Source organism: Odocoileus virginianus, chromosome 4, assembly GCF_023699985.2.
Source record: "Odocoileus virginianus isolate 20LAN1187 ecotype Illinois chromosome 4, Ovbor_1.2, whole genome shotgun sequence".
Classification (NCBI taxonomy): Eukaryota; Metazoa; Chordata; class Mammalia; order Artiodactyla; family Cervidae; genus Odocoileus; species Odocoileus virginianus.
In genome coordinates, this window is record NC_069677.1 from 9,072,618 (window position 1) to 9,095,253 (window position 22,636).

Genomic DNA, 22,636 nt, shown 5'->3' on the forward strand with positions numbered 1-22,636 from the left:
TGATTATCTGGGTCATGATGATCTTTTTTGTATAGTTCTTTTGTGTATTCTTGCCACTTCTTAATATCTTCTGCTTCTGTTACATCCATACCATTTCTGTCCTTTATTGAGCCCATCCTTGCCTGAAATGTTCCTTTGGTATCTCTAATTTTCTTGAAGAGATCTCTAGTCTTTCCCATTCTATTGTTTTCCTCTATTTCTTTGCACTGATCACTGAGGAAGGCTTTCTTATCTCTCCTTGCTATTCTTTGGAACTCTGCATTCAAATGGGTATATCTTTCCTTTTCTCCTTTGCCTTTCACTTCTCTTCTTTTCTTAGCTATTTGTAAGGCATCCTGAGACAGCCATTTTGCTTTTTTGCATTTCTTTTTCTTGGGGATGGTCTTACTCCCTGTCTCCTATACAATGTCATGAACCTCCATTCACAGTTCATCAGGCACTCTATCTATCAGATCTAATCCTTTGAATCTATTTCTCACCTCTACTGTATAATCGTTAGGGATTTGATTTAGGTCATACCTGAATGGTTTAGTGGTTTTCCCTACTTTCTTCGATTTAAGTCTGATTTGGCAATAAGGAGTTCATGATCTGAGCCACAGTCAGCTCCCAGTCTTGTTTTTGCTGACTGTATAGAGTTTCTCCATCTTTGGCTGCAAAGAATGTAATCAATCTGATTTTGGTATTGACCATCTGGTGAGGTCCATGTGTAGAGTCTTCTCTTGTATTGTTGGAAGAGGATGTTTGCTATGACCAGTGTGTTCTCTTGGCAAAACTCTATTAGCCTTTGACCTGCTTCATTTTGTCCTCCAAGACCAAATTTGCCTGCTACTCCAGGTATTTCTTGACTTCCTATGTTTGCATTCCAGTTTCCTATAATGAAAAGGACATCTTTTTTGGTGTTAGTTCTAGAAGGTCTCATAGGTCTTCATAGAACCATTCGGCTTCAGCTTCTTCAGCATTATTGGTCAGAGCATAGACTTGGATTATTGTGATGTTGAATGGTTTGCCTTGGAAACGAACAGAGATCGTTCTGTCATTTTTGACATTGCATCCAAGTACTGCATTTCAGATTCTTTTGTTGACTGTGATGACTACTCCATTTCTTCTAAGGGATTCTTGCCCACAGTAGTAGATATAATAGTCATCTGAGTTAAATTCACCCATTCCAGTCCAGCAAGAGAGTTCCAGAAATACATATATTTCTGCTTTATTGACTATACCAAGGCCTTTGACTGTGTGGACCATAACAAACTCTGGAAAATTCTTAAAGAGGTGGGAATACCAGGCTACCTGACCTGCCTCTTGAGAAACCTGTATGCAGGTTAGGAAGCAACAGTTAGAACTGGACATGGAACAACAGACTGGTTCCAAATAGGAAAAGGAGTACATCAAGGCTGTAAATTGTCACCCTGCTTATTTAACTTATATGCAGAGTACCTCATGGGAAATGATGGGCTGGAGGAGGCACAAGCTGGAATCAAGATTGCTGGGAGAAATATCAGTAACCTCAGATATGCAGATGATACCACCCTTATGGCAGAAAGTGAAGAACTAAAGAGCCTCTTAATGAAAGTGAAAAAGGAAAGTGAAAAAGTTGCCTTAGAGCTCAACACTCAGAAAACTAAGATCATGGCATCTGGTCCCATCACTTCCTGACAAATAGATTGGGAAACAGTGGAAACAGTGGCAGACTTTATTTTTGGGGGCTCCAAAATCACTGCAGATGGTGACTGCAGCCATGAAATTAAAAGATGCTTACTCCTTGGGAGAAAAGTTATGACCAGCCTAGACAGCATATTAAAAAGCAGAGACATTACTTTACTAACAAAGATCCATCTAGTCAAAGCTATGGTTTTTCCAGTAGTCATGTATGAATGCCAGTGTTGAACTATAAAGAAACCTGAGCACCAAAGAATTGATGCTTTTGAACTGTGGTGTTGAAGAAGACTCTTGAGAGCCCTTTGGACTGCAAGGAGATCCAGTCAGTCCATTCTAAAGGAAATTGGTCCTGAATATTCATTGGAAGGACTGATGTTGAAGCTGAAATGCCAATATTTTGGCCACCTTATGCAAAGAACTCACTCATTTGAAAAGACCCTGATATTGGGAAAGATTGAAGGCAGGAGGAGAAGGGGACAACAGAGGATGAGATGGTTGTATGACATCACCGATTCAATGGACATGAGTTTGAGTAAACTTCAGGGGAGAAGGTGATTGACAGGGAGCCCTGGCGCTGCCGTCCATGGGGTCGCAAAGAGTCGGACACAACTGACTGTGAACTGAACTGAACATAACCTCATATTCTTTTAGTTTGACCTTTCTGAGTAGTTTGATGAAACTGATGATAATAAAAGCAGACAAGTAGTGAAAGTAAGTTGGCTACAAAGGAAGAAAATCAGTGGGCTTTGAACGATTCCATAATACTACATTGAAACTCTAAATTTAGTAAAGCTGTATCTGTAAAAGGGTATGAGTGTGACCTATGAATTACATACTCATCAAATACTATCATTCACAGTTTGGTAAGAAGGCACTCTTAGACACATCAGAATTCAGAACTTACATCTTTCACATACCATTCTTGTAATAATTACATTAGTAATTTCCAGTTTATCAAGATGAATCAAAATTAGCCATTCTAGAATGAAGAAAATATTATAAAAATATATTCTAAAAGCACTAAGAGCTTCTTCAAAGGGAATGACTCAATTCATAGGAGTAGTTTACTACATAATATATGTAATATATATTATTATATTTATTATAAGTAAGTATTTATTAAATATATATATAATCTTACCTGGGTGGTAGTTGTATGAGTTACACATAATGTAAGAAGTACTGAGGTTTACACTTGTGCCTTTTAAATTACATTTAGTTTTTAAAGTCCACAAAAAATCATATTTGCAACATAGAGGGTGATAGAGAATTAATATAAACTATATAAAAGTAAATATTACAAACTTACAAGAAGGGAACAAACAACTCAATAGAAAATAGGAAATGAATCGGCAGTTCTAAAAATTATAAAAACGTTTTATGTCACAGCAATCGTACTTCCAGAAATTCATTCTACAGATACATTCAACTTATTTGCAAGGCTATTATTGTAGTATTATTTATAACTGCAAAAGACTTGAAAATTTGAATGTGAATCTTGTTATTGATTTTTGAAGTGACTTTTAAGTGTGGACACAAATCCTTTGACATTATATGTAAAGTAATGTGAATATTTTCTCCCACTTTGTGAGTTTTCATTTTACTCTTAATTGTATCTTTAAGTGGAAAAAAATGCTGGGAACGATTGAAGTTGGGAGAAGAAGGGGACTAACAGAGGATGAGATGGTTGGATTGATAGCTTACGGTGAACAATGTCGGATTCATGATCTCCAAAGATGATTTAGCTTTGGGACCAGGGACCAGGCTTGATCGCTCAAGAGCTTTTGTGTAGCAAAGTTTTATTAAAGTAAGAAAAGGGACAGAGAAAGCTTCTGACACAGACATCAGAAGGGGGACGGAGAGTGCCCCCCCTGCCAGTGTTACCAAGGGAGTTATATACTTTTTTAATTAGTTATTACAATAAATCAAAAGAATGTCTCAAGTATGTGAAAACTTGACCAGACCCACTCCCACAAGCTACATTTTAGGATAACAGGATTAGAACTTAACAATAGAAAGATCCTACCAGACCCACACCCATAATATACATTCTGAGATATCAGGATTAGTCAGAAGGTTTTCGGGAAGGAGAAACTGTCCTCAAGCAGGATACATTGTTGTTATATAATCCTTAGTACAGAGGTTAAACTGAGTTGTTTATTGTGTAATCATCAGTTCCAGGCTTAAAGGAAAAAAAAAAAAAAAACAACCATTTTATGTGCTAAGACTAAGGAATGTAGAGAGAAAAAAAAGGAAAAGTTTGTCCTTTCCTCCTCCTTGAAAACCCCAGACCCCTCTCTCCTCCTTGGGGAACCCCAGACTTCTTATCAACCTTCCTGGGAATTGACTCCCTCAGGATGGCATCACCAACTCAATGGACATGAGTTTGAGTAAATTTTGGGAGTTGGTGATGGACGGGGAGGCCTAGCCTGCTCAGTGACTGAACTGACTGAAGTGGGAAAAAAGTTATTAATTTTAATACTGTCCCATATGTCAGTTGTTTTTCTTTTATGACTGCCATTTATGTTTTATTTAAAAAACTTTGACTTATACAATCATAGGGATGTTCTCTTATGTTTTCCTCTAAAAGCTTTATTTTTTAAACTTTAACAGTTAGATCTGTAATCTATATAGAACTGAGTATTATGCATGATGTAAAATAAGGGTAAATATATTATGAGTATCCAGATGGTGTTCTTTTTCATTGAAATCACTGTCATTTTCCCCACTGCCCTGCAGTGTCATGCTTGTCCTCAATGATACCTAAATTATGTGTTTGGGTCTTTTTCTGCACTCTGCTCTGTTACACTGGTTGCCTTGTCTATCTTAGTGTTAGTTCCCTCTATTATAATTATCATAGCTTTATAATTGGTTTCCTGCTGAGTAGTGCAAATCTGCCATTATTGTTCTTCAAGATTGCCTTTGCTGTTCTTGGCCTTTTGTATCTCCATGTGCATTTTAAAAATCAACTCGTCATTTTCTACACTCACAAACCTGTTAGATTTTGTCTTGCAAATATAGATTGGTTTGAGGATTACTCACATCTTTACTAAAGATGAGCCTTCCAAATCATGAGCATGGTATGTCTCTCCATTTATTTAGACATTTTAATTTCTTTCAATAATATTTTAGTGTTTAGTATCAATGTCTTTCAATAGATTTATTCCTTGGATTTTTTTTTTTTTTAATTTTTATTAGTTGGAGGCTAATTACTTTACATCATTACAGTAGTTTTTGTTATACATTGATATGAATTAGCCATGGATTTACATGTACTCCCCATCCCAGTCCCCCCTCCCACCTCCCTCTCCACCCGATCCCTCTGGGTCTTCCCAGTGCACCAGGCCCGAGCACTTGTCTCATGCACCCAACCTAGGCTGGTGATCTGTTTCACCCTAGATAATAACATGATGGTAACGATAACCCTATATGCAAAACAGAAAAAGAGACTCAGATGTATGGAACAGACTCCTTGGATTTTTTTATGCCTTTAGCTGGTATAATTTTTAAAATTCTCTCTTCTGTTTTTGCTGATATTTAAATACAGTTAATTTCTATGTGATGATTTTGTATTCATACACCTTGCTAAACACATATTCTCTTTTAAATTTAGGATTCCTTCCATCTCTGATGAGGGATAAAGTCTTAGGATATCCTATTCTAAAATAAAATAATGGATTCTCCTGTTTCCTGGCTTCTTTTTTGGTTTAGTCTCCATTTTTCTTCTAGCTGAACTTTATAATGTTGAAAACCAAAAATCAACATTTTTTGATCTGTCCAAATTCAGCTTGGAAGTAACTTTCCTCTTCAGTGCATTTCAATTCCTCTATGTTCCTGTTTCTATCTCCACTGACTTCATTCTTAAGTAATGACCTTAGGCATTACTGGTACTAATCTATCTGTAATGGCATAGTGAAAATTCCAGATCTGCTACTTACTGGCCACCTGACTTTGGACTAATTACACAACCTTTTGAGACATTATTTCCTGTAAAATGAGGATATTTAGAATTAGAACATGTAGATATAATGTGTGTGTGCATATAAAACTTCCCCACAGTTCAGTTCAGTCGCTCAGTCGTGTCCAACTCTTTGTGACCCCATGGATTGCAGCATGCCAGGCCTCCCTGTCCATCACCAACTCCTGGAGTTTACTCAAACTCATGTCCATTGAGTTGATGATGCCATCCAACCATCTCATCCTCTGTGGTCCCCTTCTTCTCCCGCCTTCAATCTTTCCAAGCATCAGAGTCTTTTCCAATGAGTGAGTTCTTCACATCAGGTGGCCAAAGTATTGGAGCTTCAGGTTCAGCATCAGTCCTTCCAGTGAAGACTCAGGATTGATTTCCTTTAGGATGGACTGGTTGGATCTCCTTGCAGTCCAAGGGACTCTCAAGAGTCTTCTCCAACACCACAGTTCAAAAGCACCAATTCTTCGGTGCTCAGGTTTCTTTATAGTCCAACTCTCACATCCATACATGACTACTGGAAAAGCCAAAAGTAGTTGTGCAGTAAATGGCAGTTCTTATCACCCTGAAATTGATTTTAAAATCTGTGCTCCAGGCTATGCTTTAGGCATTATATTCTTAACTATTTTCACTCACTTGCAATTCTCCAGCATTATACTATCTCATTCCCTGACTTGTTAGTCTCACTTTCCTGATCTCTACCTTTTATGTAAACATTCTTTTTAATTAGTCTTTGAGACCCAATCCCTTTTTCTCCTATAGCTTTCTGCTTTGCAGGCAGCTGCTGAAGCAGGACACTCACAGGACACGGGGTTAAACCTAGTCAGTCCTCCTTTTTCACAGTAGCTGGCAGCTGTCCCAACTGCCTACCAAAGCCAAATGCTTGAAGAGAGAGAGAGTGAGGAGCCAACCATGAATCCCTTCCGGAAAAACGAATCCAAGGAAACCCTTTTTTTGCCTATCTCCACTAAAGAGGTGCCACCTCAATCCTCCAACTTTCCAAAGAAACCATCTCCGGTGAGTCCTGGGATTCATCTCTGCCTCTGACAGTGTTATGCCCGATGTCCGAATCCCTGAGCGGGAAGAGAGAAGGCTTCCAAGACAATGCAACTCGCAAAAAAAGGGAAGTTTATTGCTGACTCGAGTCAGGGCTCCTGCCGCACGCCCAACGCAGTGGTACGGGGTCAGAGAGCACTGAGCTCAAGCTGTTACCCAATTTTTAAGGTGTGCATAAGCAGTTGGTAGCTGGCTTAAGCAGATTGGTTACATGTTTGCAAAGTAATCTTATTGGCCCAAACCTTCTCGGGCTTTTTTCAAACTTGGGCATTCGCTGGCTTTTCAGCTTTCCCCCGATAGGGTCCCTTTTTCTTGCTAGGCGCATGTTGATTGGCTGGCTCCAGGTTACCTGATGGGGGCGGGGAATCCCACCATTTCAGGGGAAACCGAAACCCAGGTCCGGGCCTCCTGCCAGCCCCGGGCCTCCTGCCAGCCCCAGCAGCCCCACAACAGGAACAGACTTACTCTGTTGGTTCTCCTCCTTGGCCCCTGCAGCTTCAGGTTGAGCTGTATTAGATATTAAAAACTTTTCTCTCTTGGAGTTAGACTGAACCTGTAAACCAGATCTAAACAGGACTTTCTTTTAACTTAGGAGAAGAAGCAGCAACAGGAGGTGGTCAGAGTTCTTCAGTGGGTGTCCAGGACTTGGCTGTATTTCATTGTACATTCTGAGTTTCTAAGAAAAAACAATTTGCATGTCCAGGGAAATTTGGCAAGTACTCCTTTCTGGAGAACTGTGTGTAATTGTTCTTTCTTTACCAAAAAAACCTCCAAAACTTCAGCCTTTAATTTCCCATGTACACAGAGTCTATGCTGGACACCAAGAGAAGTTTTAGAATAGATCTGGCCTCTTTTACTGTGTTCCAGTGTACAGTAGGCAAAAGGAAAGAGAAACAAGGAAGTAACAACAATGTTTTACTTTATACACTTGGGATTTAATCCTCATAGCAAAATCCTGTAAGAAGAGAGCCTACAGCAAGTATTATTAAGTTCTTACTACAAGCAAAGAAGTAGTATTAAGTAGTATCCTAGATATGGTAGTTCTTTGGAATAACAAAACTAAAATAGAAAGGCAGGTGTAGTGACAATGACTGGATCAGTATCTGAGTACCACCAGTGACAGTGTTACATAGCTAGTAGAAGCGTGTTAAGTAAACTTCAGGTTTCATGATTCTTAAAGCTGTGAACTGGAAAAATAAAAAGACTATTCATTATGTCTTTCAAGCAAGTTTTTATTATATATTAATATATATTCATATTTTGGAGGGCTGTTTATATATCCATATGGATAAAAGAATGAGTACATTAATATATCATTTATTTAGTCATATATCTTCTGGTCCCAGAGAATTTAAGGCTGCTTACAAAGATGTATGTACATATACATCTTATACATTACTTATACAAACATATATATACATACATCTTATGTATATGAAAAAGCAATTTTAAAAAAATCTCATGATAAGATTCAGTTGAACCAAGGACACATACCTCCATCTCTCTCTCATATTGGTTGGACTATCGTAATGGGTAAGGATTTGAAATAAAACATGATATTCCCTTTATTCTGACTGATACAGTGCATTGAATAGCATAGTCCTTTTAATGCCCGAAAGGATTAGTGTGAAAATGTTACAGAATCTCTACTTCATATAAAGAATGGACATTTAATTTGACAGGATTTAGGAATTCTCTGCCCAAGGTCAAGGTCATCTTACCTTTAGGAATCTGTGCTGGATTCTGTGCCCGGCAGGAAGTCTTCATATTGCTAAGATTCTTCCCAGCACAATGAATGTGCAAGTGGGGACAGAAAGATTAATCTACACAGTGGAGCTAAGCAGGGTACTGACATCTGAGTTGTAACTACCTGGACATCACGTGATCTAGAGGCCAACTCTTTGTTATGTTCCTAGAAGTAAGGATGATTATTCTCTTGCCCGGTACCCCAGGCTTTCCATTTAGTGCTGTGGAAAGATGAACAGGTCCTGGTGTCTAGTATCAAGAAATGCTTGAGCAGTTCCATATTAAGTGAATGATGGACAAAGAGATATTCAGAATGGTTTCTCTGACTGCTAAATCAGCAATGCAAGCACTTTTAGTATGATACTGACTGTTTCATGAAGAGTAGGGACCATTGCTTCGCATGATCTATCATGGTGACTTGAATGTTTTTTTTTTTTTTTTTCTGTTGTGAAACAGTATAATGGTCTAAATAGGGAAATGTTCATGCTTGAGCCAGTGTCTTTTTGTTTCCTAGAAAATCTGTGGCTCCAACTATCCACTGAGTATTGTCTTCATTGTGGTGAATGAATTCTGTGAGCACTTTTCCTATTATGGCATGAAAGGTAATTTTGTGTCCCCAAGTCCTACTTTTCTCCACTCATTCTCACCCCATGTTTGTAACAACCTGTCTTATATGCACTTATTTCCCTTATCTATTCTTTCTGCCTTCATCCAGTTTGTCCTTTCCTTTGGTGAAGATGTCCCCAGAAATACCTGATGGGATTTCACCTACTAACTCATAAAGACCAAAAACAGAAAGGAGTATTAGAAACCAGAATACAGCCTATGAGAATATAAGTGGAAAAACTCTCACCAATGGCATTCCATTCTTTATTTCTGTTCTTCAGGCCTATGGATTATACTGATGCTGGGAAGGAGAGTGGTGGTTTAGTCACTAAGTCGTGTCGGATTCTTGGGGGAAGAAGACGGAAGGGATATTAGAAGCCCCATGTTACCTTTTAGATTGACCTAAATGATGATATACACACAAAGACTGAAGGCAGTATTGCATTTGTAGACTAAGCATAGCCCCTTTTACTCCACAACTCCCAAGGGCCCTTCTACTGGCCAACAGTCACTGCTCAGTTGCTTCACTGATTGGACTGCTGAAGGTCAAGATCACCTTCAAAGATCTTATCAAACGTTCTTTTCCTCCATAAATATTTTAATGCATCTATTTTGTTTTGGCTCGCTCTCCCCCCACCCCCCTTTCTTTTTTTGCTTAGCTGTGCTGACCCTGTATTTCCTGTATTACCTGCACTGGAGTGAAGACACTTCCACGTCTGTGTACCACGCCTTCAGCAGCCTCTGTTATTTCATTCCTATCTTGAGAGCAGCCATTGTTGACTCATGGTTGGGAAAATTCAAGTAAGGATGATGGGAGGTCACATTTCCAAGAAGTTTCATCGATTAATCACGCAGAGACTATCACTTCTAGCCTCTTGCTTCCAAGAATATACTTGTGTCATCCATGACAAATAAGAATCTTTGTCAGACTGACAATACAGAAAGGTTTTGTCTCTTCATAATCAGTGTTTCTAATATTTTTATGCCCTTTTCAGTAAGGAGGGGTTTTTTCTTGTATCTAATTTTAACCTCCCATTCTGAAGTTTAAGACCAATTCTTGTTCTGACCTCAGGTGACAGAGATAGTTGACAGCAAAATGTAAAATTCAATGTATTAATAGTAATTTGATATACTATCCATCTCTCCTCCATATTGAATCATTTCAACCTTTTTAGTATCTTCATATAAGTCCCTCTTTGTAGCTCTTTTACCATCTCTGTTTCTCTTTTCTAACTTCCTTCTATAGTTTCTTTCTTAAGAATACAATAAATATTTTCATGAGTTAGACTAATGGTCTATTCATTTCAATATATTTTAAGTCTCTGAAAATAGTACCAAGAGATGTTTGGGGATAATGTTATAGTTGTCCCCTATAACATCATCCTCATGGACCAGGGATGGATTTCAGGTATCCATCAGTCAGATATTTTCTATGGAGTTGTCATCTATGGAATCATCTAAATTAGCATTTCTCAAAGTCCATTTTGTTGAAAATTGGTTGTATAGGATCTGATGAATGATATGTAGGAACATAAAACTCTCATAGTCAAATACGTTTGGGAAAATGTTAGGTTGAATAAAGCTAAAAAGTATCTTTACTGCATGATTTCTTGTAGCCTTGAACTTACTAATTAATATCAAAAATTTCTGAGAGAAAATCAGTTTGCATTTCTCAGATAATCATTTTTTCCTCCAACTCTTCCTCCTCCTGCTTCATGTATCCTGGCACTAAGAACAGTATAAATTCTGAGTCTGTATTACTCAAGTATCTGAATTCTATTTGTAGACTGATTGATTTAACTCTTTCAACAGGACAATCATCTGTCTCTCCTTGGTGTATGTGCTTGGCCATGTGATCAAGTCTATGAGTGCCTTACCAATACTGGGGGGACAAAATTTACACGTGAGTAAAATCATGGAATAAAAACTGAATGGCTTTTTCTCCACTGGACAGGTAAATGTCTCATGTGTTCATTATAGATGTTTCTCTATCTTCTTACCAGAGATGTCCCTTTATTTCTAACATACTGTTTTATTACCAAACTGATTAAGAAAAAAAAATTGATCAGTTGAACTCTTTCCTGCGTTATCTGAGCTCATTTGTTTTTATTAAATATTTGGGGACTTGTAGGATGCCCAGTTAGTATCCTTTCCATGAAAACTATTCATATGCTTGAAGACATGAAAACTTTCACGCCCTCCATATTCCGTCACCTATTCATCCACCCACACTTTGTACTTTGAGACAGTCAAAAAAATATGCCTGTAATACTTCCTTATAATATAGTGTAGAATTCACATTCAAAGCTCAGATTATTTCCATTTCTGTGTAATCCATATATTTCAGTTGCTCTGTTCTCTTTATTAAGCTATTGATGCTTATGATTCCCAACTCTTGATGGGTTCTGATTTCTGTTGGTTCAGTTAGTAGAGAGAATTAGACTTGTCCAAGAATCAGATAATATGTATTCTTGTTTATCATATGCCTATATGTATATTTTCCAATGAGTTAACAATTTTGTTTGAGATTTAATGGATATTAGATACCTTATTATTGTTGTCCCATCAGAAATCACTGACATTTCTCCTATTAGTTATGACTAACTTAAAATTTTATTTTGTGGTTACTAAGAATATGTGGGATAAAAGTTCACAAGGACTTTCTATTGAAGTGTCCCTTTGACTATAATGAAACTGAGAACCAGTGCCTTAACTCTGGAGTTCCTTGAGTATCTGCTTCTATATGTTGCACTCATGAGGTAAATGAAACTATCAGGGACAAAATCTTCCCGTGTAATGATACTTTCTGGCAGAAACTCAAGGTTTATGGAGACTGTAAATGCTCCAGAGTCTCTCCTAGGAGGAAGCCATTGGTAAGTGCCCACAGTATAGAAAAGTGAAGGAGGTCGTGCCCTTGTACATGTATTTTTTCTCTTATAGCTCTATATTCCATTTCTACAGTTGTGTTTAGTATCAGTATGGTTAGTACTCTCACCTTTCCATTTCAGAGTCCTGTCAATGGTTGGCCTGAGTCTAATAGCTTTGGGGACAGGAGGTATCAAACCCTGTGTGGCAGCTTTTGGTGGAGACCAGTTTGAAGAAAAACATGTAAGAGTCCTATCATTTCTATGTTTTAAAAAAAGTAAAGCAGGCACTAAACAACAGGTAGCCATTTGCCAAAAATGAAGTAATCCACTCTCAGATTATATCTGAAGAGTTGTGTTCAGTGCTGGGTACTGGTCATTAATAGAGAAAAACGAACACATTTCAAAGGAAAGTGACCAATGTGGCAAGTGGACTAAAAGGTGTATCTTATGAGGAAAGGTTGAGGGAAAAGGAGATATTTAGCCCAGATAAGATTAAAGAGGATATTATAGCTGTCTAGATATTGGAAGGATGTCAGGAATTAATCCAAAGATCAATAAGAGAAAGCTATAGAAAATCAGGTTTTTGCTCGATGGAAAGAAAAACTTCAAATAGCTACACATAGTGAGTTTACTCTCACTTGAGGTATTTTAGAAGTTACATGGTCATCACTTTGGGAATGGGAGGTGATGAGTAGTGTGGAGATGATTTAAGCACCTCTAGCTTCAGGATTCTATGAAAGGGGAAAATGACCATTTGGGATAAAACAGAATGAGTTTCTCTAGATGAACATGTCTGGATGATCATTTCTTCTTTTCCTAAATACTTTCCAATGTCAGTGGGGAAAAAGCAGTGTGAATAAATGTAAAAATGGGTCTGTTAAGGAAGCAGTGACAACCAGACAAGGGAAGTAGTCTATTCTTGGATCAGACAACATTTCTAACTTCTTTTTACCTCTGTTTTCCTTTTTTATTCTCTTCATGTATTATTTCCTCTTCTATAGCCATCTATCATGTATCTGTTTTTCTGTTCTTTCTCTGTGATTTGTCCTCCTTCTTTCCTCTAACCCATCAGAACATTTGAGTTATTTTATATTCTTCATCTGTCTGAGGGTACATAGAATATAACTGCTTGCTAACCTTGGAGAAATAACTAGCCTCTGGCAAGTGGGATTCTATGCATAATGAACTATACACATGGGTGAGTAGAACAGATTTAAGTGGGGACCAGAAGAGGAAGCAAAATACACCATGTATAGAAAATGGAGATTGTGTTGGTGTGTCAGGGAGAGATATGGGAAGTCAGAATGAAGCACTGCTGCTGCTAAGTCGCTTCAGTCATGTCTGACTCTGTGGGGCTCCATAGATGGCAGCCCACCAGGCTCTGCCATCCCTGGGGTTCTCTAGGCAAGAACACTGGAGTGGGTTGCCATTTCCTTCTCCAATGCATGAAAGTGAAAAGTGAAAATGAAGTCGCTCAGTCGTGTCCGACTCTTCGAGACCCCATGGACTGCAGCCTACCAGGCTCCTCCCTCTATGGGATTTTCCAGGCAAGAGTACTGGAGTGGGTTGCCATTGCCTTCTCCAGCACAGAAGGGCATAATAAATAAAGGGTCAACAACTTTATTTGAAAGTTAATTAATTTTGTAAGCGCTCGACAAAGATATTCCAGAAATAGGACAAACCCACCTTCAAGTTTCCACCAGTCATTTCCAAGCCCACAGACTTCCTTTTCTACTCTCTGGCAGACTTCCCATAAGCATTAGGAAAATTATCCTGTTTGATCAACAGTTTACTAGAACCATGGTCTAGTCCTATTCCTACCACATATTCCACAAAATCTATTTAATTTTTATCTCAGTTATTCATTCACTTAATTCTGTTAAAAAACATTTACTGATTCTGTAACTCTGGGAGTTGGTGTTGGACAGGGAGGCCTAATATGCAGCAGTCCATGGGGTCACAAAGAGTCGGACACAACTGAATGACTGAACTGAACTGAAGTGAGTCTGTCTATAGTAGTAATGATAGTAATGATAGAGATTACAGAAAATAGTAAGATGCAATTTCTGGCCTCTAAGAACCCTTAACCTACTGAAAGAAACAGACATTTAATGCAAGGAAACTAATATTAGAATAAATATATATATATATATATATATATATATATATATATATATAACACAATGCATAGATATAGTGTACAATAGGACTTCCCTGGTGGCTCAGATGGTGAAGAATCTGCCTGGAATGCAGGAGATCCGGGTTTGATCCCTGGATTGGGAAGATCCCCTAGAGAAGGAAATGGCAATCCACTCCCGTGTTCTTGCCTGGAGAATCCCATGGACAGAGGAGCCTGGTGGGCTATATGTAGTTCATGGAGTCACAAAGAGTCAGACACAACTGAGCTACTGATGCTGTCACTCACTTTTATACAAGATAACCGTTTTTGCCAAGATAAAGTGATAAAAAATATTAAAGATGCTTGCTTGTACTAGTGTTTGAAAGACAGGGAAATATTTGTCTGCGGTCAGCAAGATATATGTTAAGATATCTAATATGATAGTCACAAACCATGGAGGCAGTATCTGAATCAGTGTATGTACCTCTCACTTAGTCTGAACATGAGGTGGGGATGGACCAAGTAGGCACATTGAACTGATGATTTGTCCTTTTTTGTTTATTTATTTTTTCAGGCAGAGGAACGGACTAGATACTTCTCAGTCTTCTACCTCGCCATAATGCAGGGAGCTTGATTTCTACATTTGTCACACCCATGCTGAGAGGTTGGGATCTTTTCTGAGGACCTCTGTATAAGCTTTATTCTGGCCAGCCAGAAATCTGTTCAAGGCTTCTTACTGTCCATCCTCTTTTATGAGGGCTTGAAAATCTGAGTGTATTTCTTTTAATCTTGAATTATCTACCCTAAAAGAAGGATTATATATTAGGTGATGGGAGGAAAGAAGATGGCTATGTCTATTACCTCAAAAACCTGAGCTGATAGAATAGAACATCAAAGACTTAAGATTCAGGAATAATTTGGCTTTGTTTTTCCTGAAGGAGATGTGCAGTGTTTTGGAAAGGACTGCTATGCACTGGCATTTGGAGTTCCAGGACTGCTTATACTGATAGCTCTTGGTAAGTGCAGTGGGGCGAGGATACTAATAACCACTGATGCCTTCCACATGGAGAGCATGATGTAAGTACTTTGCACAAACTGTTGCATTCAGTCCTCATACTAACCTATTAGAATTTTTGATGATGGTCATTATTAGGTAAAGGTTATTTTAGGGGTTTCACCTAGACATTGTAAATAAATTAACTGAATAAAATCAGAAATCTCAAAAAAACAATACTGAAGGTTGCATAACTATAAGTTTCCTAGAGACCTCTAAAAAGGACTGATTCTTGGATGCCATGTAGGACCAATTAAATGATGATCTCTGTAGGATACTGCTTTGGCACCTGTAAATTTTTAAATATTTACGTGATTCTAATTGTAGTCATGGTTGAGATGTACTGATCTATACTTCAGGATATAGTAAGCAAAGAAAATAATCCTTCCACTCAAACCAGCTTATTTTATCTGATAACTATTTATCTAGTAATTGGAAGATGTTTTAAATTCTTTGGGCCTTTTAAAGCTTCTAGATTTAGCTGTTTCTGCCCTGCTCTGCAATGCTCCCAAGAAGTTTCCTTTTGAGCAAAGAGAATAAGAGTAGTTGGATAAGTAGGGGAAACCAGTCAAAATGGCCATCAACAAAAAATCTACAAACAATAAATGCTTGAGGGGGTAGGGAAAAAAGGGAACCCTTTCACACTGTTGGTGGGAATAGAAACTGATACAGCCATGAAGGGGAACAGTATGGAGGTTTCTCGAAAAACTAAAACTACCATAGGACACAGCAATCCACTACTAGGCACATACTCTGAGAAAACCACAATTCAAAAAGACACACGTACCCCAGTGTTCATTTCAGAACTATTTACAATAGCCTGGATATGAAGCAACCTAAATGTCATTGACAGATGAATGGATAAAGAAGATAAGATACATATATACAATGGAATATTACCCAGCCATAAAAAGGAAAGAAACTGGATTATTTATAGTGATGTGGATGAACTTAGAGTGTGTCACACAGCATGTAGTAAGTCAGAAAGAGAAAAGCACATGTTGTATATTAATGCAATGCATATATAAAACATATATATGGAATCTAGAAAAAAAATGATACTGATGAACCTTTTTGCAGGGCAGGAATAGAGACACAGACATATAAAGTGGACTTGTGGACACAGAGGAGGAAGGAGAGGGTGGGACAAATTCAGAGAGTAGCATTGACATATATACAGACACTACCATGTATGAAATAGATAGCTAGTGGGAAGCTGCTATATAGCATAGGCAGCACAGCTCAGCCCTCTGGGATGACCTAAAAGGGTGGGAGTGGTGGGAGGGAGGCTCATGAAGGAGGGGATAAATGTATGCATATAGCTGCATCACATTGTTGTACAGCAGAAACTCACAACACTGTAAAGCAATTATACTCAAATTAAAAATAAATAAATAGGAGTTGTTTAAGTAGGGGGAAACTCATGCTACATAGATCAAATGGCATTCTTTCTCTTTACCACCAAGAACCCAGCAATGCAAGAGGAAGAGGAATGTGTGTGTTGCTTAGTTTAACACAGTCTAAGGGGAAACATGGACACGATTGTTTCTAATCATTGACCTGGAGACTTGTTCTCACACTGAGCCTTTGGGTGACATCCCCCCTGGAGGATATCCAGTCCAAACACATAAAAAGCTCAATAGAGGTTAAAGAGCCCAAAAGCTCAATGTTCCATCTGATTACTTTCAACCAAGGAGGGGGCTAATAGTACTACTCAAATTGCAATTTCAATTCCAAGAAATTTATGCATTATTCTAGGAGCCCTGTGATAATACATTCTCTGTTTCCTTCTCTCTTCAAAACCAAATTATCATCCTAGTTTTCCTCTGATTAGTACTATGCCCTTTTCTTTGGATCATTGCACAATAATATTACTTACATATCAGAATAATTATGAAGATCAAAAGAAATATTATAATGGAATGTTCTATAAATTATGAAATATTAACAAGTACTTGTTGGTTCAGATGATAAGGAGTCTGCCTGCAATGCGGGAGACCTGGGTTCAATCCATGGGTGAGGAAGATCCTCTGGAGAAGGAAATGGCAAACCACTCCAGTATTCTTGCCTGGAAAATCCCATGGAGGGAGGAGCCTGGCAGGCTATAGTCCATGGGGTCGCAAAGAGTTAGACACGACTGAGCAGCTTCACTCACTCAAACAGGTATTAGCTGTCATTGTTAGTCAACTACTTCAGTTTTCTGGGTACTAATAAATCAATTCTCTGACTATTCACTATAATTTATTCATTAGATTTTTTCACTCATTAATTCATTCAACAAACATTTATTTAATGAGCCTTTATGTGTTAGATTCTGTTCTAGTTATCAGGATCACATTGGTGAATTAGATAGCTACAGCATTCATGCTTTCAAAGAATGTATGTGGTCTAGCAGGAGGAGGGAAACAGACATGTAAACAGGAATTTTCAATATAGCATGATCACTGTCACAACTGGGGAAATACAGAGGAAGCTATAGGAATAAATAGGAGGGATACTAAAGGCTTTGAGGCTCAGAAAAGCTTGGTCTAAAGAAATGAAATGGAAGATAAGACCTAAAGAATTAACAGCAATTAATCACAATTAATCTGGCCATCACTAGATGGTCAACACTGAAATCAGATTGATTATATTCTTTGCAACCAAAGATGGAGAAACTCTATACAGTCAGCAAAAACAAGACCGAGAGCTGACTGTGGCTCAGATCATGAAATCCTTATTGCCAAATTCAGACTTAAATTGAAGAAAGTAGGGAAAACCACTAGACCATTCAGGTATGACCTAAATCAAATTCCTAACAATTATACAGTGGAAATGAGAAATATTTAAGGGACTAGATCTGATAGACAGAGTGCCTGATGAACTATGGATGGAGGTTCCTGACATTGTACAGGAGACAGGAAGCAAGACCAGCCCCAAGAAAAAGAAAAGCAAAAAAGCAAAATGGCTGTCTCAGGAGGCCTTACAAATAGCTGTGAAAAGAAGAGAAGCCAAAAGCAAAGAAGAAAAGGAAAGATAAACCCAGTTGAATGCAGAGTTCCAAAGAATAGCAAGGAGAGATAAGAAAGCTTTCCTCAGTGATCAATGCAAAGAAATAGAGGAAAACAATAGAATGGGAAAGACTAGAGATCTCTTCAAGAATATTAAAGATACCAAGGGAATATTTCATGCAAAGATGGACTCTATAAAGGATAGAAATGGTATAGACCTAACAGAAGCAGAACATATTAAGAAGAGGTGGCAAGAATACACAGAAAAATGTACAAAAAAGATCTTCATGACCCAGATAATCACAATGGTGTGATCACTCACTTAGAGCCAGACATCCTGGAATGTGAAGTCAAGTGGGCCTTAGGAAGCATCACTATGAACAAAGCTAGTGGGGGTGATGGAATTCCAGTTGAGCTCTTTAAAATCCTCAAAGATGATGCTGTTGAAGTGCTCCACTCAGTATGCCAGCAACTTTGGAAAACTCAGCAGTGGCCACAGGACTCAAAAAGGTCGGTTTTGATTCCAATCCCAAAGAAAGGCAATGCCAAAGAATGCTCAAACTACCAAATAATTGCACTCATCTCACACACTAGTAAAGTAATGCTCAAAATTCTCCAAGCCAGGCTTCAACAATATGTGAACCGTGAACTTCAGATGTTCATGCTGGTTTTAGAAAAGGCAGAGGAACGAGAGATCAAATTGCCAACATCCGCTGGGTCATCGAAAAAGCATGAGAGTTCCAGAAAAACATCTATTTCTGCTTTATTGACTATGCCAAAGCCTTTGACTACATGGATCACTATAAACTGAAAATCCCAAAAGAGAACGGAAAACCAGACCCCCTGACCTGCCTCTTGAGAAATCTGTATGAAGGTCAGGAAGCAACAGTTAGAACTGGACAGGGGACAACAGACTGGTTCCAAATAGGAAAAGGAATACATCAAGGCTGTATATTGTCACCCTGCTTATTTAACTTATATGCAGTGTACCTCATGAAAAATGATGGCCTGGATGAAGCACAAGCTAGAATCAAGAAATATCAATAACCTCAGATATGCAGATGACATATGCATATATGCAGATGACCACCCTTATGGCAGAAAGTGAAGAAGAACTAAAGAACCTCTTGATGAAAGTGAAAGAGGAGAGTGAAAAGTTGGCTTAAAGCTCAACGTTCAAAAAACTAAGATCATGGCATCCAGTCCCATCACTTCATGGCAAATAGATGGAGAAACAGTGGATATGGTGGCAGACTTTATTTGGGCTCCAAAATCACTGCAGATGGTGACTGCAGCCACGAAATAAAAAGACACTACTCCTTAGAAGAAAAGTTATGACCAACCTAGATAGCATATTAAGAAGCAGAGACATTACTTTGCCAACAAAGGTCCGTCTAGTCAAGGCTATGGTGTTTCCATTAGTCATGTATAAAGAAAGCTGAGTGCCAAAGAATTGATGCTTTTGAACTGTGGTGTTGGAGAAGACTCTTGAGAGTCCATTGGAGTGCAAGGGCATCCAACCAGTCCATCCTAAAGAAAATCAATCCTGAATATTCATTGGAAAGACTGATGTTGAAGCTGAAACTCCAATACTTTGGCCATCTTATGCAAAGAGCTGACTCATTTGAAAAGATCCCGATGCTGGGAAAGATTGATGGTGAGAGGAAAAGGGGACGACAGAGAATGAGATGGTTGGATGACATCACTGACTCAATGGACATGAGCTTGAGTAAACGCCGGGAGTTGGTGATAGACAGGGAGGCCTGGTGTGTTGCAGTCCATGGGGTCGCAAAGAGTTGGACATGACTGAGCAACTGAACTGAACTGAATTGAATCACAGAAGAGATTGCAAGTGAAACAGAAATAGGACTTGGTATCTATAAGACAAAGGGTTGAAAAATAGTATGATATATTTGAAGTCCTTGAAGGAATTCAAATTGCCTACAGCATAAATGAGAAAGATAAAGAGGAGAAATTAACAGAAACCAGGTAATGAAAGCTTTTAACTTATTAAGGAATTAGAACTTTATCAGGAGAATAGTAGAGAGCTTCAAAAGGATTTTGAATAGAGGAATGATTGTTAGATGTTTATTTTTCAGTGGTATCTCTGACTGTAATATGGAGAAAGAATGGGTTAAGGGTAAGACAAGGATACCCTGTCTTGATTACTGAATTTTTGGTCTTCCTTAAATTTTTACTGAAAGTGAGTGCCTCCATTAGCTCACCTTCCTCAGCCCTGACAGAACTGACAAACTTGATATGTTACATCATGTAAAAGAAAGGGAAAGGATAAGTCAAGATTGAATATAGGGTTCTGATTTGAGTAAATAAGGGAGAATAGGTATGGGGGCTATACTAATGAATTTAGTCTGGGGAATGTTCCATTCTAGATGTCCTTAGACCATGTAATTAGGAGTATCAAACATTTATTAGAAATGCCTTTTTAAAATTCAGGAGAAATTTTTAAGCTATAAAAAGTTGGGACTATTAGTATATGGATATCAGTTAAGCATGAAAATAAATGAAATAACTAAGAGATAATAAGAGTAGGATAGACAGCAAGGATAGGACCCTGAGGAACCCAGGTATTTAAAAGACAAGCAAATGAGCTAGGCACTATGTTGTTCTGGTAAAGATACAGAAAAGTGAACAATTAAGTTTTATTCACTTGATAAATGCAGAAATAAACATATCTAAAAGGAGGTGCAGCAAAGGTACAAGTAATTATTCAAATAAAGATTCACTAAAGAAAAGTTGGGGAAGGGCTGTCCAGGTAGGGAAAAAACTGCAAATGGAGAGGCAGAAAACAGAACCTGTTATTTTAAGAACCACTGTGATTTCAATAATGCCAGAATCAAATCTCTAGGGGACAACCTCTATGACATAAATCTTTAGAATAATATTTCCATTTGTATGGGAATGAGTCTTAATGTAGTGAAAATTTAATGTTGATTATTTTCTCCAGTATTTAGATTGTCAAGTCTTTGATATGTGTTTATATTATATGTATTATATTAAATTAAATAAATTTAAATATTAAATATTAAATATGTATTATATTAAATGAGATTATTCAGTATTAAGCATACCTTTATACAAGTCAGCCATTACTTATAAGCTGTTGTATTTCCTTTACAACAAAAATGTGTTGAGTGAAATTTTGTGTTTGAATTAGGTAAAGGGTTAAAAAAAAAAAAGGCAAGCAAAGAGGAAAAACCCATAAATAAGACTGGAAAAAAATGGCCAAAATGATAGTAGTTTTACCTTGGATAACAAGATTTCAAGAAGGGAATCATTCAGAATAACAAATGTTACTGACTGGGAAAGCAAGATAATGCTTTCCCAGCTTTAATGTCTATTAAATATAGGGACACAAAGATCATTGATTTCATGATATCAGTTATGGTAGATTGGTGGAGATTCAAGACTAATTAAAGCAGATTGGGAAGTGAATAGAGGGATGAAAGGGAAGATAGTAAGTATTTATAATTGAAAGTGACATGAAGTCAGGAGAGGATATTGAGAATGCTTGAATATTATTAGAAACACTCCAGTGAAGAAAGATGTTGAAGATGTAAGATAAGACAGTATAACCAGTATGAAAGCACACATGGCGCAGTTACCTTTATACAGGAGGAGGAACATCACCTTCAGCTAACTAGAGAGAGGAAGGAATAGATGTGAAAACAGAAATTAATAGATGTGGTGGCAAGAAGCTGAAGGAGTTTACATTTGAAGCCTTCTATTTTGTTTGTGACGTAAGAGGCAACAATGTCCACTCATGGGAGGAGATGGTAAAGAAACTCAAGGTCCCTATTTACCTTCTTTAGTTAAGTGGTCTTGAAATTTAAGTGTGACCTTGTCAAGGTCTTCTTTTTATCACTCCATTGTCACTTTTTAGACCAGAATTCCTGAGAATTTCAGCCCCTTTATAGGATCATTCTTAGTTTCAAGAGCAGTCTACTTCCTGTCCATTAACTTCCGCTTGTCTAGATACCACTTTATCTGCCGACATGTCTCACAGGATTAGAATTCTTTCTCAGAACTATTTTTCCTATCAACAATAAGAAGAGTGTGGTAGGTAAAGCACACTATTTGGGGAAGTTTTGTGAAACTGAGAGGATGAATAAAGTAAAAGTGGTATAGTGAATCTGACTGAGGTGACTGGAGAAATTAAAAAGTTGAGATAGAGAAAAGTAAAGTGATTCAGGCCTTCTAGATGTAAGGATATTGGAAATTGCTACTGGTCACTGAGGAAGGCATCTTTGGTAGAGTAGCTGCTAGAGAGGCATCTTGCTGGAGCTGGGAAATCCATTCAGGAGGAAAGTACATCAGAGATGGTACCATGTTGGAGTTTTCCCACAGATTTTACTTAAAATTGATAAACATGAAGAAAATTATTTTTTTATAATTGTAAAAGTAATTTCTCATTTTGGCAATTTGGAAGATAAAGGAGAAATTAAGAAAATTAAATTCATCTATAGATAGCTTTGGAGATGTGATTAAGGATGAGGGTTAAAGGAAAGAGAATAAGCTCAAGAGCAGAAATAAAACAGAATTGTTAGTAGGAAT

At 37.8% G+C, this 22,636-nt stretch overlaps 1 protein-coding gene across 1 annotated transcript in view; it reads left to right on the forward strand.

Moving 5' to 3' along the window:
- Positions 1-22,636, forward strand: part of LOC110133383 (solute carrier family 15 member 2-like) — a 71,498-nt gene that overhangs the window by 33,661 nt on the left and 15,201 nt on the right. Inside the window, 8 exon segments of the mRNA XM_070466052.1 lie at positions 6,389-6,643; positions 8,943-9,030; positions 9,694-9,835; positions 10,847-10,941; positions 12,045-12,142; positions 14,595-14,634; positions 14,637-14,684; positions 14,959-15,036. Of these exon segments, the coding sequence (XP_070322153.1) occupies positions 6,506-6,643; positions 8,943-9,030; positions 9,694-9,835; positions 10,847-10,941; positions 12,045-12,142; positions 14,595-14,634; positions 14,637-14,684; positions 14,959-15,036 (727 nt within the window). The 5' untranslated portion in view covers positions 6,389-6,505.